This window comes from Scomber japonicus, chromosome 5 (genome assembly GCF_027409825.1).
Source record: "Scomber japonicus isolate fScoJap1 chromosome 5, fScoJap1.pri, whole genome shotgun sequence".
Classification (NCBI taxonomy): Eukaryota; Metazoa; Chordata; class Actinopteri; order Scombriformes; family Scombridae; genus Scomber; species Scomber japonicus.
The window spans coordinates 35763754-35782842 of NC_070582.1; the positions used below are offsets into that span (position 1 = coordinate 35763754).

A 19089-nucleotide genomic window follows, 5' to 3' on the forward strand; every position below is an offset into this window, starting at 1 on the left:
GTGTGTGCGTAATGAACGCTGTAGCCTCAAGCTGCCACCAGCACAATATCATGTTCATTTTATTGAATGATTATGAAAAAGGGAATTTTCACCCAGAGCTCCTTTTACTGTCTGACTGTCTGATTCTAATATGTCAGATTACACTGTATAAATAGTTTTAGGTGTCTGAAGTTAGGACACATCATCCAAGCCAGCCTGCAGATGTATATGTGTGAATGTGTGTGTGTGTGTGTGTGTGTACACATAAGAGGATACATTACACAAGCATTTGATTGAACAGCTAATAACAACGATCATCTTTCTTTGGTGCTGTGCTGGTGTGGGTTTCTTCCAGGAGGCTGCAGTAAGACGATAACACTCTGTTGCTTCAAACGGCAAATTATGTTTGCATTCGTGTGCAGTTTTTTCAGTCAACACAGAGAAACATGAGAACAGAAGCACACACACACACACTCACTCAGACACACCAAATCGATCCGAACAGATTGTGATGAGACCAGCATATTAAAATGATAATCAAGGTCTCTCTCCTCTGTCTTCGTGTTTCCTCTCTTCCTCTCTTGTCCTTTCATGTACTGCAATAATACATCAAGTGTTGTGACAGACTGTATAAGCGTCACTGTAGTGCAGGTACATGCAATGTTGTAATACAATCAAATCCTTTTATGTGCCTCCCTCTGTTTCAATTACAGTGCTCATTTGTCCTTACGTTCTCTCTTCCTCTTCAGTTCCTCCCTCCATCGTGAAGCTGAACGAGCCAGAGCGTCGTCATGACACGTGCATAGAGTTCACTGTTCGAGGTTCACCCCACCCGACATTACGATGGTTCTACAAGGATAAGGTGTGTTTTTTTTCCTGTCAATGTATGGGACTTTTTTTCCTATCTTATTTCAAGAGTATGGTCTTTCAATTGGACAGCATAAGTTATTGATTTCACATTCAGATTTTGCAGTTCTTTCCTTCAAATTCTGCCCTTGTGCTCAAGTAGCCCCTACTTGTGCTTAGATGTGCTCTGCTTCTGCTCAAACTGCAAACTGCTCGTATTTATTGTTGCTTGCTCCAGCTTCAGCCCTTCTCCTCGCTTTCAGGTTGCTTCTGGAGCTGTTTCAGTAGAGTGCCAGGGCTAGTGTTGACCTTTGAAATGATCCCTGCCCTGCCTTGCTTTCTTTGACTTTTGGAATAAAAGGACAGTCAATGTGTATACCAGCACCCATACTTTTTACTATAATAGCTACATATAGCAGCCACATAGTACACCGTCCTTCCAGTCACAAAGCCACCTCCATGTCTCAGCTGTAACGTGATGCCACTGTTCATATCCTATTTAACTCTCCATTTAGGAAATCTCCCACACTGAGTATGTGCGTCCTGATATGGATATTTACCAGGACTACATAGAGGGCTGCCTTACATTCAAAAACCCAACACACCACAACAACGGCAACTACACCCTGGAAGCCACCAATTACCTGGGTGTGGCCACCAACAGTGTGTACGGACACTTCCTCGACAACCCCTTCGATGGTAAGTTGGGAGTTCATGTCATATGGTGGAAGTTCAAATCAACTAGTACATAGTATTTCTCTGTTGCAGTTTTCTGCCACAAACAGAAATATCTGTAGTGTAATGTCTGTATCTGTAAATGCTCTGCACCAAGCCAGCATGTCCATGTGAGCCCCACATGGGTTAAATGTGGGCTACATGGGTACTGAGTGGGCATGGGCTTGAACTGGGCACATTTTCTGGGACCCACTTGGTTTCAATAACATGGGCCCCCGATGTGTAGCCGTGGGCTGACTTTATGAGCCCCATAAGGGATGTAAGTGGGCTAAGCGGGCATGGGCATAAACAAAGCAAATTATATGGGTCTTGTGTAACTCACCCAGTTGGGCCCCACCTGAAAGCCAGTCAGAACCCACTTGAAGTCCACATGGGCAAACACAGGTGGGGTCACTATGGAAACTGCGGACGAACCCACTTGGGACCCATCTTTGCAGCCCAAATGTAGCCCTTATGTGGCCCACATGGACATGCTGGCTGGGTAGTTACTAACAGAATGTAATGAATGTAGGGATTGGTTTTCTTGTGGTTTATTCTCTACTCTACTCTTCAATTGTCCTATACAAAGCTTTCATTCAGTATCTAGAAGACTATGACCTATGACACCAGAACTGACCTTTTGGATCTCAATGCATATTGCATACACCATATCATGCGGGTGGTACAATTGGTATTAAAACCTTAAAACTAATCCTAAGAATGTGTGAAATAAATCTTTTGAAGGGGACAGTTTAAGGATTGTTCCACAGACTTGAGCCAAACATATTTATTATAGTCATGACAGCTCTGACTGCCTGATGCTCAACCAGGGGAAATGTTTTGAATACGACGCCGCGGCCCACTACAGTATCACACTACCCACTAACTTTATCTTGAAAATCATTTGTCATGGTCAAAAAGTCTTACAATCAGGTTGTAACTTCTGTTGTGTTTTCCTGGCTTTCTGAGAATGACTCTCTGCAACAGGAGCTGGCAAACTCATAAAGAAAGAATAAAAATTGATGGAGCAGAGAAACCCTGGAGGTAAATTTGCTGCAGTCTGCAAGAGTTATGGAAGGCTATTCCATAACTCTTATAACTCTAGCAGACTGCAAGTGACCCCAAATATACTTAAAGCCTCTCCACTCACGTCAACATCCAACTTGATAGAGTTTGAGCAAGTTTGGGTTTGATACTTAAATACTGTCTATTAAGTCTTGATTATAATTGCCTGCTAATGGCCTCTCTGGAGTTGCTGTTATTAGCAACAATAGTTAATTTGACAAAATGATCACATTTTGGGCTGTAAATGGAAATCGTTTTGTCATATTACACTACTATTCACAATGTCTCACTGTTTCTCACAATGGGAAAAGTTTGAATTGAACAAAGACATACTGATGAAATAGCTGTTCTTAAAGCTTTAAGATTAGTGGGACAAACATGCTGTGGGAACATAGGACTATTGGAGCATAGGACTTTGAGAATGTTGGACTGTGGGAACATAGGGCTGTGGGAACATAGGGCTGTGAGAACGTTGGACTGTGGGAACGTAGGACTGTGGGAACATAGGGCTGTGAGAACGTTGGACTGTGGGAACGTAGGACTGTGGGAACATAGGGCTGTGAGAACGTTGGACTGTGGGAACGTAGGACTGTGGGAACATAGGACTATTGGAGCATAGGACTATGAGAATGTTGGACTGTGGGAACATAGGACTGTGGGAACATAGGGCTGTGAGAACGTTGGACTGTGGGAACGTAGGACTGTGGGAACATAGGACTGTGGGAACATAGGGCTATGGGAACATAGGACTGTGGGAACATAGGGCTATGGGAACATAGGACTGTGGGAACATAGGGCTATGGGAACATAGGACTGTGGGAACATAGGGCTGTGGAACATAGGACTGTGGGAACATAGGGCTATGGGAACATAGGACTGTGGGAACATAGGGCTATGGGAACATAGGACTGTGGGAACATAGGGCTGTGGAACATAGGACTGTGGGAACATAGGGCTGTGGGAACATAGGACTGTGGGAACATAGGGCTGTGGGAACATAGGACTGTGGGAACATATGGCTGTGGGAACATAGGACTATGGGAGCATAGGACTGTGGGAACATAGACATGCCCCTGTTCCGGAAGCTTGGTGATGAAGTAATCTTTGACTGGCTAGCTGAATGCTAACACAATAGCTAGCTGGGAACACTCTAGTGCTATTCAGTCACATTAGTTATTTGAGCTAGCTAGCTTGGTTGCAAACAGGACAACAAGAAAGCAGTTTATTCAAGATACATATTTGTACCACTCACTCCTCTCTTGAAACTGTTCCTTAGTTGTAGTCACTGTTTCTCACAATGGGAAAAGTTTGAATTGAACAAAGACATACTGATGAAATAGCTGTTCTTAAAGCTTTAAGATTAGTGGGACAAACATGCTGTGGGAACATAGGACTATTGGAGCATAGGACTTTGAGAATGTTGGACTGTGGGAACATAGGGCTGTGGGAACATAGGGCTGTGAGAACGTTGGACTGTGGGAACGTAGGACTGTTGGAACATAGGGCTGTGAGAACGTTGGACTGTGGGAACGTAGGACTGTGGGAACATAGGACTGTGGGAACATAGGGCTATGGGAACATAGGACTGTGGGAACATAGGGCTATGGGAACATAGGGCTGTGAGAACGTTGGACTGTGGGAACGTAGGACTGTGGGAACATAGGGCTGTGAGAACGTTGGACTGTGGGAACATAGGACTGTGGGAACATAGGGCTATGGGAACATAGGGCTATGGGAACATAGGACTGTGGGAACATAGGGCTGTGGAACATAGGACTGTGGGAACATAGGACTGTGGGAACATAGGGCTATGGGAACATAGGACTGTGGGAACATAGGGCTGTGGAACATAGGGCTGTGGGAACATAGGGCTGTGGGAACATAGGACTGTGGGAACATATGGCTGTGGGAACATAGGACTATGGGAGCATAGGACTATGGGAACATAGACATGCCCCTGTTCCGGAAGCTTGGTGATGAAGTAATCTTTGACTGGCTAGCTGAATGCTAACACAATAGCTAGCTGGGAACACTCTAGTGCTATTCAGTCACAATAGTTATTTGAGCTAGCTAGCTTGGTTGCAAACAGGACAACAAGAAAGCAGTTTATTCAAGATACATATTTGTACCACTCACTCCTCTTTTGAAACTGTTCCTTAGTTGTAGAGCAGCCTATATTTTAGTGGTAGGCAAACAGTGGTGCCCCCAGTTAATATATTTGACCCCCTAATGATAGCTCAAGTTGTGACTTTCTTTATTTACAAAAACTTACATCTTTTACATCAACTCTATAGATGTGTGAAAAAAATGAAAATGAGTTCAAGCTTGTGTAGATCCCAATTAATATCACATTGTTTCATCTAATACTAAAATGGAGGAGAGGCTTTTAAACCATGGTTGTATCATGGCAGTGAATGTAGGAAGCAGTTAGTCAGAAAGCAAGGATGAGGATATAATTGCATTGATATAAGTGCATCTGTCTTTCATGCCAGACACCAGACTTTGTATTATATATACTTAAGCTAACCTGAACCGTGCCTAACCCTATGCATACTTGTCCATGCCATGCACAGGCACTATAGAAGTAAACTTCATTCCCCAGGCCTGGTTTAACCCTTACGTCAACATAATGTAACAGTGTTTCCACCTGGATCAGATTCCTCATGTGATTTCAGCCTCTTATCAGCAGCAGTCTATCTGTGTCTGTGTGGAAGGATGTGCTGAAATAAAGTTTATATTTAGTCAAAGTGTAAATGAGATGTGGAGAAAAAAGTATATTTAGACAAGAGGTGATGATCTTACTAACAGTTTTATTTCTGGTGTTTTGCTCACATATTACATACATTGTCTGTCTCTAATCTTACTCTTACTCTTCTTTACTGTCCTCTATTCTCCAGTCATTTGTGTTATCAGGTTCCTTGTGACCTTTCTGAACTCTTTTTAACCATGTCATACAGAACATTTTACATTTTCTCTTTGTTTCTTCCCCTCGTCTCTTTCTTCTTTCACATGTCTAGAACCAGATGATTATGGTTATGGTGAGTGTTTTTTCATAAGTATCTTATTTTAGCATTATTATTTTGATTTCACTGAACTGTCAACATTTGTTATGACATACTCTAAATAATCTAAAGCCCAAATGTTTCTACTGTTATAGAAATGAATAGCCAGTATACATGTTATTATAGAATAGTTTTTAATATACTTAAGAATACTCATCTGAAAAAGCTTTATTTGTGCTTTTATAAAATAGTGATAGAGTCTAATATGGAAAAATATAAAAGTCAACAGAACAGAAAAGTTACTGATGATTCAGGTTCCAGACAAAACTTGACTCCACAAATAAAAATGCTTTGGGTGATGCTGCCTTTACTGTCTAGTAAAATCTACAGTAAAACCTTTGAAGCTGCAGTTCTATTGACTGTCTGTCTACATGTCTGTAGTCTATACTAGAATACAAAATGATAAATCACAGCTACATCTTTATAATATCAATGGTGGGAAGAAATTGAGTTACATTTACTCAAGTACTGTATATAAGCATAGTACTGGACATCAATTTATTATACTATGGTTCTACATAAAAAACAATAAAATAAAAAAAAATAAAAAACAACATTTACATGACTTTTTACATGTCTGCTAGTATCAGTTCCTCGAGAAAAATGATTCTAAATAAATATTCCTTTTAAGTTTGTATGCGTTTCTCTTATATTTTTTATATATAGACTTTTTGGGAAATGTTATAGATAGCCTTTATTGTCCCAAAGAGAAATTCATTTTCACAATCTGTCATAGACCTTACAGACACGAACAATATATACACACACAACAGCTATACAAACACCACCAAACATTGAGAACATATAAGTACACACTCACTGCACAAACACCACCAGACATTGAACAACCGGCACATATACCATATATACTAAACTGGTGAGGAACCATAGTTGGTAACTTCGTCGAACATAACAATTAAAAATTTTGAAAGAAAAAGTCATTTAATATCCCCAATAACTCTCTAGGGTTGAAATTTAGGAATTTCCAAATATTTCAATGAGTGCTCTATAAAGGGTTAAGACTTTACATATACAACTTATAATAATCATTGTTATAGATAAACCCATCCAACAGTATCTCAAATAATTCCAGTGTTCTGCCTCATGTTACAACATTGTCAACATGCTACTTACACCTTAGTACACTATTTATAGTAATACATTCTGTAGTACTATATATTCATATTTAGTAATAAATATGGAATAAATAATGATAAATAAATGATGATATGACTATGTCCCATGTTTCCCCCCACATGTAATGCTTTTGTTTTTTAACATTACAGTATTTATATTTTATATTGAAAAATCAATGAGTATTCTTCCCATCACAGTATAATACATTACAATGCAATACTACAAAAAGAGCACAGAGTTGAATCACACCCCTCTAAATCTTCCACTAGAGGTCAAACTGGATTCAATGCTGATATGCATAATAAGACTATGACCATGCATCATCAGATATGTTTTATGGAGATAAGTCTGAATACATTTGCAGCTTAAAAAGTAAATGTTTTATTTTATGTTTTGACAATTTTCAAATAATTTCTTATACTTCCTGGGAAAAGCTGTGCAACTGGATTGTAGTACTAATGAATTGCTAGTCCTCTATTCAGTGCATAGCATCAGCAGGCAGCAAAAATATTAAATATGTTGACAAGTGTACAATTAAAACAATTAGAAAGAACATATCCTCTACCAATGAATGAATAATGAATTGATAATTACTTTTATGTTGAAGAAGGTTCCAGTATAATCTTCTCTAAGGATGAACTGCAGCCTGCTGAACTGGATTATATTTGATTGTATAGGTTTTTATTACTGTATATATAGCTGTGTCATTTAATGATGTGTCTTTAACCTGCTTGTGTCTCTTGCTCATTGTCAATACTGTGTGTTTATTATTAATGTGAGTAGCTCTGTAGTTGATGGTTTTATGTGTGATGTAGACAGTTCCTGTAGAAGCAGCAGGGCAGTAACTGCTGGTATTTTGAAATCCTATGTTTATCAGATTGTGTTTTTGCTCTAGTTACCCCGACTGCAGATTCTCATAAACCAGAGGAGGATCCTTTTGGGGTGAGTTACTGGAATATTCATCATGTATGAGTGTTTGCTTGAGATTTTTGATTGTGTTTCTTACATTTTCTCTGATCACCTACAGCAGGTACAGAAACATGAAATGAGCCCTGACTGAAAAAACTCATGGCTGCTTGACTTGGACTGGATCCAGTCTCCTCTGTTAGCTTCTATCTTTGGTCTTGACTGAGTCCAGGTAGCTGGCAGCTTCACTACATGAATTAGCCAAGTAGGACATGTTCCTGGATCAACATCCCAACATTGAAATCAACCAATCACAGCCCTCTGACATCATCAGTGTGCTGCTCCTTTGCTTTGTCCTTCTTTAGAAGAAAGCTACGTTTTCCATATTGAAGTTAGTACGCTTGAACAAAATCCTTACCTGCATGTCTTGAAGTTATTATTACTTAATCTTTACAGCCTATTACCTACCTACCTGTGATTGGTTGATCATGTTGTCCCAGCGACATAATATGGATGTTGATCCAAGAACCTGTCCTACTTGGCTACATCTCATAGTTCACTGGCAGCTCTCATAGCAAACTGGCATCACTGCTGTCTTGAGTCATTGATCAGCTGATATAACAGCCTCAAGGCCATTGGTTCTTAGTAAAGATATAAATATTTAAGAACAGATCATAAATATATCGTTTCATTTTTAAAGTGCTCAGTAATTTCCTAAAACAGCTGGTTAATGTTAGTCAAACTGGAGGAAATAAAGCATTTATTGGGGAGTGTGTGTGTGTGTGTGTGTGTGTGTGTGTGTGTGTGTGTGTGTGTGTGTGTGTGTGTGTGTGTGTGGGAGATCGATTCATTGTTGGTTTGGCTCTTCACATAAAATTTGTTGACAATAAGAAATATATAAAATATTGCCAACTTTATGCTTTGAAAACCTGCAATATAAAAGCATCATTTCAATTCAAACAAACAATTCACTAAAGGCCTACAGCCTGAATCACAAAACTCTTTCTCAACATTTGAATCACTAGCTACCACTACTACCAACTACTTGTGTGTGAGCTCTATAAACATTTATAGAAATGTCATATTTCCTTCCAGTTTTCAACAAAAGACAACAAAAACATTAAAATAGTTTCAGTAGTTTTTAAAATACAGTTTATATAAGCAGCTGGTTCATTGTCTGTTTACACAAATCCATGTTTCTGGGAGAATCCATCATCCTAATGATCATTATAATTACCAGTGATATGAAGAAATAGTAACAGAACACAGAAGAAGAAGAAAAAAAGAAAATGTAGTTCAAGAAGTTGGAAGTATTGAGAGCCTTTTAATCCAGCCTTTTCTTCTCCTCTGTTCACGCTCTGCCTTTTCCTTCTATCTACTAAAATCCCCTGGTGGCTGGTGAGCCTGAGAGTTGGTTAGAAATGTAATTGAGTTCATCTTTTTCCTGTAATTGACTGGGAAAAGATAACTGTTGAGGCTGAGGTTCTTTAAGAGCAGAGTGGGTTAGTTTTCAATTTTTCTTTTTTATGTCTGTGCTCAAGCTTTGCTTCTATACGTACATGTTAAATACACACACACACATGCACACACACGCACACACACACACACACACACACACACGCACACACACACACACACGCACACACACACACCAAGGATGTCTTAATATAATGGTGGATATATGAAAACAAAAACCAAAGCATTAAGAGTCCCATTAAAGGTAGAATATGTAGAATGAGCAGAACAACGCCATCTAATGTCTCGAGATCGTAGTCGCAACAACCAAAAATAATTCCAGCAGTCGGGTTGCCAGGTTCGTTGCTGAGTGTGTCAGTCGATCAGCCAGCGTCATGTCACGTGATGAATCATACAGGGTAACGACTCATTTCGACCAATTAATTTTACAACAGTATTTAACGTCAGCCAGTCTTCAACTGGAAGTCTTTCTTTGAGTGGTGTGTAATCGATTAGCTAGCTAGCTCCCAACTCAAAATGATTGCTTGTTTCTGTAGCCTGATCGGCGTGAGCAGACCAGTCAGTAAACTACACGATAACCCATAATGCATTTGGTTCCTACCCAAGCTGAAATCAGCAGGCTGAAGCAGATTTTATTTTAGCTCTAACTCTGTAAATATACCACTTTATCCACATGTCTAACCTTTTTAGGCGAGAAAGTATCCCTTTAGATGCACAATGTGATGCTAATTTGTCCAAATAACATCTGCTTAAAGTTTTGTTCCTGCGAATTCGGAGCCACTCAAGTTAGCCGTAGCGAGTAACGCACTTCCGGTCATTTTCACAAAAATAAAACACCCGTTGCCTTTTATTATTAAGAAAACCATAACGATAGAGTTGGTGCCTTTATTTTGAAAACAGGAAGCGAACATACCCTCGCTGTAACTGACTTGAAACCACCGAGGTACCTTACATTGTAACGCCAGTGGGAGTAGCAGTTAAACCTGGGGACCGTACCTACGTTCCCCGGGTCATATGTTCCCCGATCGTGGCTAACTCGGTTGCTAGCTCGGCGGCTAACTCGGCTGCTAACTCAGCTTACTGACTAACTGTAGACGGGATCATCCCTATGTTCCCCGGTCACATACAAAGCGGGGAACATAGGACCCGGGGAACTAATTATTGCTACATAATACAATGTATAATGCAATACAGTCATACTGCACATCAAATTAAATAGGAGAAACTCTGCTTCAAGCACGTCATTTTTACACACACCAAACACAACTCAAACACTAAGCATATTAATGATCAAATATCAAAATCCGAATAGCGTCAGAAAGTCAACCCACTCTCCACATTTCCATTGCTACCGTTTTGATACTTCATGGTACACAAACAAATAGCATCTCATATGAAAGCTAAGACCCTAGCTAGTTCAACAGTACCACTATTATTATTATTACAGTGAACCAGCAGCCAAAGAATACAAAGGTAAACAACCACTTACCTTACCTTTGAAGTTTTGTGATGAAAAGTTGTACTTGAGAGCAAAAAACGCTGGTTTTAGTGAGTCCAACACGGCTCTGCTTGTTTACAACTCCATTTCACCCAGTGCCAGCCTACAGTAGCTGCACCGGAACAACAGACAACCCTGGCAACCCGCAATTCCAGCCGCTAAATGGCTGGTACAATGTACACAGAACGTGTCAGAACGTCATTGTCGAACCCGTCAAAAAATTTTTAAAATATTAATTCAGACTAATTTTTTTTTTTTATGGAAAAGCAATACTTTCATTCTGTACCCCTCAAAACGCCCCGTGGCTGTATTATTTTAAAAAATATATAGCTTTTAATAAATATTCTACATATTCAACCTTTAATAAGACTGCCAAGTTCTATTACATTGTATCATTTGTAAATGTTGAACATACTGAGGATTTTTACCATTTGTGGGGCTACAAAATATAAAGTTTGCCCTAATGGTGGCGCTAAAGCATTCATCCCTTCTGCAGTGTAAATGTGCCTTTACATTTAAATATTAGTAATGTATCTGACGTGAACACTGTACAGTAGCCTTCATTTCAGTCTCAACTATTGCGTATGACAGTTTGATGTGAGAGTGGTGCTACAGAAAAGCTGATTGTCCAACATGGGCAGATTACATCCCCTAGTCTAGAGATAATGGATTTATTATAGATTTATTCTAGAATTTAAGTCATCTACTGATTCAGCATTGCTCTCCTAACATTGTTAGACTCACAATAGCTTTTAAAATGGGATCAAGATTGATGCAGCAGAACCCAAGATGTAATCTATTTTACTCCATGCATTCTTCTTCTTTGTCAAAATCTGATGCCTACATTACCCAGAATGCAACTTGACTCAATTCACTTGACTGCACTGATTAAGGTTATGCTGGTAGTGACTAATATAACCTGGAGCCTCATACAGAGATGAGAGGTGGGCCACAGAAGTCTTTCTTTTTCATCACTTCATTCTCAGATTCGTAGTCTTCAGCCCCAATCAACACTGAGTTTAGGCTTGATGGTAGCACCAAAGGAACGGTCAGGGAGTGCTCACATCTTTAGCTTTATTCTGAGGCCAAATCTGAACAATGTGAAGGTCTGCACAGGACCTGGCAAGGCAATACAACAACACTCCACCTTTTAAACGTCCATCCATCCATCCATCCATCCATCCATCTTCTTCCGCTTATCCGGGGTCGGGTCGCGGGGGCAGCAGCCTAAGCAGGGAAGCCCACACTTCCCTCTCCCCAGCCACTTCATCCAGCTCTTCCCGGGGGATCCCGAGGCGTTCCCAGGCCTGCCTAGAGACATAGTCTCTCCAGCGTGTCCTGGGTCTTCCCCGGGGTCTCCTACCGGTGGGACGTGCCCTGAACGCCTCACCAGGGAGGCGTCCGGGAGGAATCCTGATTAGATGCCCGAGCCACCTCATCTGGCTCCTCTCGATGCGGAGGAGCAGCGGGTCTACTCCGAGCTCCTCCCGGATAACTGAGCTTCTCACCCTATCTCTAAGGGAGAGCCCAGCCACCCTACAGAGGAAGCTCATTTCGGCCGCTTGTACCCGCGATCTTGTTCTTTCGGTCACTACCCAAAGCTCATGACCAGAGGTGAGGGTAGGAACCAAGATTGACTGGTAAATCGAGAGCTTCGCCTTTCGGCTCAGCTCTCTCTTCACCACGACTGATCCGTGCAGAGTCCGCATTACTGCAGATGCCGCACCGATCCGCCTGTCGATCACCCGCTTTTAAACATCCTGTTGAAAAAGCACGGAAACTGTAACTGAGATAATTTACCTAACACTGTTTTCATCTGTTTCCTATTATCCAGGTGTCCGTAGCGGTGGGACTAGCAGGGTTTGCTTGTGTGATGCTGGTGGTTCTCTTTCTTCTGATCAACAAGTATGGACGACGCTCCAAGTTTGGCATGAAAGGTAGGAACATCTCTTATTTGCTTTTTTTCTTTCTGATGATTTGTCAAGTGTTCGGCTGATCATTTGGGAGCAGAGAAAGAGGCTGATTTTTACACAACTTTGAAGCCTAATTTCATATATTTGGTGATTTTTTTAATCATTCAAATTTGGCAGGGTGGTTAACAACACACTTTTCTGTGGTATGTCAAACTCAGGGTTACACTTTTGCGATTATATAAGTGCAAAGGCTGACATCATGATTGCGATTGCAATTAGATGAATCGTGCAGCACAAGTAAGAATTGTTGTTTTGAGAAAAGATAACAGAATAGAACAGTGTGTCATTTCTAAATCATGAAATCATTCTCCGATATCTGTTTTCAACTGTACAACACTAACAGTGTATGTTGACTGATTTGCTGTATCTTTATGTTTCCTGCTAAAGAGCATCTATATATTGAGCAGCATAGCAGTGTATCTGTAGGGGAAGTAGAGTGAACACGTGGACATGTAAGGATGCACATTCTCCTGTGAGTGGCTGTAGCAGCTCCACTGAAGGATTAAAGTTGTCCCATGCAGCCTCTCATGCTGGCAGCTCCAGCTGGCAGCATGAGGTGAATGTTTGCTGAATTTAAAACCCAGAGATGGTGAAAGTAAACTGCCCACAGCACATTTGTGTTTACCAACCCGACTTCTCTGTGATGACTCATACCAGCAGATAGAACAGGGATGAGGGAGGGAAAAGATCCATCACTGATGAGTCAACTTCACCCTGGAAGGAGCAGACAGTTTGGATTTAGCTCTTCACTTTTACTTTGTTTGAGTGCAAATGATTTCCTGTTAAAGTTCATACTGAAGTTTCACTCAGGGGAACTATGATTGGGGAGATGATGCTCTTCTTTATCACAGGGCCTCTAATAGAAGTCATTTTGATATAAACAAAGTGACACCTCACATAGGTAGAGTAACTCATAGTTTATCATTTACAAGTTCCAGCATGAAGATGGAACAGTTCAATATGACCTTTATTCATTCTCTGTTTTGAAATATCTATTCATGAATCTACAGGCTGGCTGATATTTTAACCTGCATGTTGCAGTAATAATTACTTTTCATGGGTTTCATTTCCTTGAAGCAAATGAAAGATCATATTTGACAATTAGAGTGTCAACTGTAAAAGCTGTGGGAAATGTCTTAGTTGTATTTTAGTAAGTGAACATAAAGTGTATATGGTGTTTTTACAACATTCAGTCATTACTGATGGCTAGCTCAAAGGCTAATGCTAAGACATTGGCTACACTAGCCAGTTTACGCTTTATGCCAAAAAAATGTCCAGAGGCTTTTTTTCAAACAGCCTGCTGAACTCCTGCTCACAGGCTTCAAACATACTCAAAGGCCTTGTTAGTAGTTCTGTGTTAAAAGCTTTCCACAGCATGTGTGTGCTAGGAGGTCTAACATGTTGACACACTCACACACCCCATGTCTTAAGATACACACACTCATACACCCCATGTCTTAAGATACACACACTCATACACCCCGTGTCTTAAGATACACACACTCATACACCCCATGTCTTAAGATACACACACTCATACACCCCGTGTCTTAAGATACACACACTCATACACCCCATGTCTTAAGATACACACACTCATACACCCCGTGTCTTAAGATACACACACTCATACACCCCATGTCTTAAGATACACACACTCATACACCCCGTGTCTTAAGATACACACACTCACACACACCAAATGTATTAAGGGCACAACAGAAAACAGAAACACCATATCAACCATCTGTTAATTACATCCATCTGTTCATTTAGTTCTGTCTTACAGCCAATCCACATTACTGCCTGTAGGGCACACACAGACACACACACACACACACACACACACACACACACACACACACACACACACACACATTAGGATGACATTTGACTCAAGGCACACAGAGATGAAGCGTGTTGATATGGTGTCTCCAGCACTCAAAACTGATGCTTTTTAAAGAACAAGGAGCCAAGCAACAAACTGATGATTCCATTAAGTCCCAATACATCCTCCTCACCATGCACTCTGTCCCTTCACTAGAGGAGGAAATTACATCTATGTTTTCTCCTAAGAAGAAATATTGTCATCTTTATCACACTGTAATCTGCTTTTATATCCAAAAGTCTGTTAATGTCTAGAAAGGACTGAGTGATGTGTGTCTGTGTCTGGAACACAGAGAGACATCTGCCTGTCTATTTGAAGGCTTACCTATATTATTTCAGCAAACACACATACACACACATATATATATATACACACATATATATATATATATATATATATATATATATATATATATACATATATATATATATATATGTATGTATGTCTCTCACTCTGTTTCTCTCTCGACGTTTTTTCTTTGTGCAGACTGAAAGGTTCCTGATGTTTTGGCCAGTGCCTTGCATGGTAGCTTCATCAGTACATGGGTTAGGAGTTCTGAATAGAAACAATATATAAATGCAGTCTGGAAGATACCTTTCCTCTTTGAATTCATCAGGGATGATAGTGGTGATGATGATAATTGGTTTCCGGGTTTCTGAAACCTGATCACATTCGGTTCAGTCTGGTCAAGTTGAGCAGGATCTGTCACTTGGTCGCAGGTGTCCCAAAGACAGAGAGACAGTGAAATGATTGACTATTGACTAAGTCTGTTTTAGATCTGGTCTGACTGTCTCCATGTCCCTCTACAATCAGGCCTCTCTTTTTTGAAAATCTGTTCTTGCACATAAGGTTTTCTACATGTCTGTTTTGGATGAGGTCCAACATGTACCTATAAGGACCTGTAGTCCAGACTCATACAAGATGGAATATTAAAGAAGTGCTGAAGCAGCTGTTCTGAGAGCATGCACTCTCCATTTGCTTCAGGCTATTCTTGACTTCTTGTCAGTGCTGCTTTAGGGCTACTGACTCTATTCTCCACACACCAGACTTCATGACTGGTTTTTGATTCCATTGCTTGAAGAAATGACTCATGTCTTTTTCATGCTAAAACTTTGAATATGGTCCAGTTTTCATCTGAAATCACCAATCACAAAAATACAACTGATATCAGACAAACTCCAGTATTAAAAACTACATATTGCAGTAACAACTCAGTCTCTTCATAGTACTCTGGCCCAACCCAGTGGAAAAGGTCTGAAGGCTTTTAAAAAGCATGGTTTTAGATTTAATCACTGGTGGTTCCAGTGCTCTGCCACTAATTAGAATTTTATTGACCATTCAGAATCTTTTTGGGAAAGGAAATCTCTACATGAGAGAGACAATTATCAGCTTTAGTGAAAGGTCACTAAGGCTGCTCACAGCCAAATTCAAATCCCACATCAACAATTTAAGGGTTAGTTTTCTATAATAGTCCTACAGAGAGTACACATAATGATCAGCAACTCACATATTAACCTTTAAAAACCAGACGGAACCCCAACATATACTGTACATACAGTCACTACCTCATTACCTGGCAACAAAGAGCTGGTGGGATGCTTGACTCTGCTGACTTCCCACTCCTGGTATGTTGTGAACAGTGTGCTGAACAATTCCATGGCACCAGCTTTCCTCTATGGTCACTTTTAAGAATATGCTCCATGAGCATCAGCTGACATTATGAAGGTTTTAACACATGGCCTCTCTCTTCAAGACAAAAAGTTAGTGTTAAAGAAGCAGTTGAGCATGTGTTGACCAGGGAGCACAGCTGTTATTTTTGGTATCTTTAAAGGCATGGTTATACTAAACCTGTCAGCCTCACCATGACAACTGTCTGTGAATGTTCTCATTGGTCCAGGTCATAGTTATTTCACTATAACTCCTGTATGTATGGGTTAAACAGACATCATGAATCATTGAGATGCTCTTAGGTGTACTGGTGAACACTAGTTAAAGCCATGCTAGTTGTTCCAGTCCACTGCTATGCTAAACTAACCATGACTAAAGCTTAGCACTCCACCCATACACACCACACTGATATTGATCTTTTCATTCAGCTCACAGAATGAAATAACCATATTTCCCAAAAGGTGGTACTGTTCCTTTAATCATAGGAGCAAAAACCCAACACGGGCTTTGGGCTCTGGTGGGTGTCTGGGGCCCTGAGGCAATTGCTCACTTTTTGTTGTTGATAATTCAGCCTTGATAAGATCAAACCTCAGACATAAATTGTAAGATGACTCTCCATTCAAGGTCTGTGAGAGAAACCATTTCATTTTGATACATTCCTTTCCATCACGGCACCATGCTATTAAAGCACCTCTGAACTGAGCACAGCTGAGTGGACTGCAGTGAATTGAATAAAAAAGGTAGAAAAAGAAGGTAGATTAAAAGGTACAGGGGAAGGTGAAGAGGAGGAGAATTCACAAAAAAAAGAATTTTTATGCTTTGACAGGAATTAGACTTTTTTTTTCTCAATATTTTTTTCAATTGGACCAGCGCTTCAGCTCAAATGACATATTTTGGTCTTTTCTTGCAGAGATGGAAAGATTTAGAGCCTCACTTCCTTCCAGTCAGTGAAGAGCTGAAATGTTACTGCTATTTTTTCTTTCCTGTATGAGCAGCTGGCCTGAGGCAAAACAGACTAGCTAAGGTTATAGCTGAAGGCAAGTCGGCCAGGAAGCAACGTTAGAATACACCAGTGGCACTGAGAAGTCCATCATTAAAAAACTTCAAAAAACTCCAAAAAAGTCTTCTAATGTGCAACCAGACTGATTTGTAGCCTTATAGATCTTGATTTTCTAACCAAAGCCTCTAATTAGCTCTGTCTCTAATTAACAGTAGGTCAGACATTTATGTAAAGTATTTAAAGGATCATCAGACAGTCTCATACACTATGTATCCAGCAGGCAGAGGTGTTAGGCAACGTGCAGGTGATCATTTGCTGTAGGACCAGGGTCAGCACCAGTCTAATTCAGGTTTTAAGTAGAATCTAATCAGCCTCTCTGTATTTTTCCCAACAAAGTTTTCTGAAAATTGAACTGAAAAACACATTCAAAAGGAAAAAAAATGGAGAATCAGCTTCACAGAGAGTCATTTGGTTCAAAGAAGTGGAGAAAAAGTCTTAATGTCCTTTCTTTCAGAACAAATACAGATACTAAAAGATAAAAGAAACACAGACTTAGCCGAGCACATACTCAGTGTTATAACTGTGAAATGCATGCAGGGATACCACCTGAGTAAACCTGACTTCCTGCCAGCTACAGCAACCATGTGTCTACTCTCCAAAGGTATACAGTAGGTGATGCGCACCTTACCAAAAATGGAACTACACACCAAGGCTACAAAGATACCGCATAGTGATCACAAGAACTGTAACTGACTGCTTGTGTTTTCATATTTTCTAGCTCTGGGTGCACAAAGGATGGATGCAGGTATCATTTGACAGGAGACGTTTTGATGCTACTTGGTATCAGAGATGGGGGACTCGAGTCTAGTGACTTGACTCGAGTCAGACTTAAGTCGCCAGATTGAGGACTTGTGACTTGCTTGATCAACAGTGAGAAAAGACTTGACTTGACTTGGACTTGCTACTCATGACTTGAGACTTGACTTAGACTTGCATGCAATGACTCGACAAGTCATTGCTGTCTTGGTTAATTGGTGAATAATTATAAAAATATATATATATTTTCGATTGGATGTTTCCTGTTGCATGTGGGCGAACCTGGCAACCAGTAATCTCTCTACTAGGTGATGCGCCCGCCATCTACAGTAGAGCGGTCGGGGTTTGGAAGATGGAAAGTGCTACCAGTTCTGCTGCTACTGCAGCCAGTGTTCCCAAAATCATAAAATTTGGATTTAAAGACTATTCAACTCAACAAAAGAAACGATTCGCCGTGTGCAATGTGTGCAGCGCAAAAATATCCGACACATCCAGCACCACGTCAAATTTCATCCGCCATTTCCGACTACACAAAGAAAAGTAAGTAATGTCTCTAACGTTAGCTAATTTCACATTATTTTTTAATATAACGTTAGCTGGCAGCTAACATCCCATCTCCATCAGTCAAACGTGACAAGAGCTTACTGTTTGCATCACATTAAGTTTTAATCATGTTAAAATGAAAAAATAATAATGTTAGTTTATTATATTTCTATGACTTGACTTGTGACTTGCTTGACCTAAGCTATGACTTGACTTGACTTGACTCGACTCTCACAAAAATGACTTGGGACTTGCTTGAGACTTGAAGGTTAAGACTTGAGAATTGCTTGAGACTTGCATATGTGTGACTTACTCCCATCTCTGCTTGGTATTGATTTATTACAGTGGATACCTTAAAGATATCCAGTACTGATACCCAGCTCTACCGCTGCTTGATGTTTACATGTGCAGTCTTGAGAATATGAGGCGGTATCATAGAATATAATGGGAGAAGCCCACATCTTGCTACTAATAATACAACTACTACTAGTAGTATGAAAGCAATGTGTGTGCTAACA

General features: G+C 40.3%; 1 protein-coding gene across 1 annotated transcript in view; it reads left to right on the forward strand.

The window, feature by feature from the left end:
- LOC128359524 (NT-3 growth factor receptor-like) overlaps positions 1-19089 on the forward strand; it is a 198453-nt gene that overhangs the window by 63035 nt on the left and 116329 nt on the right. The window contains exons 6-9 of the mRNA XM_053320015.1: positions 729-841; positions 1341-1524; positions 7699-7745; positions 12518-12620. Of these exons, the coding sequence (XP_053175990.1) occupies positions 729-841; positions 1341-1524; positions 7699-7745; positions 12518-12620 (447 nt within the window). The remainder of the gene's footprint in view (positions 1-728; positions 842-1340; positions 1525-7698; positions 7746-12517; positions 12621-19089) is intronic.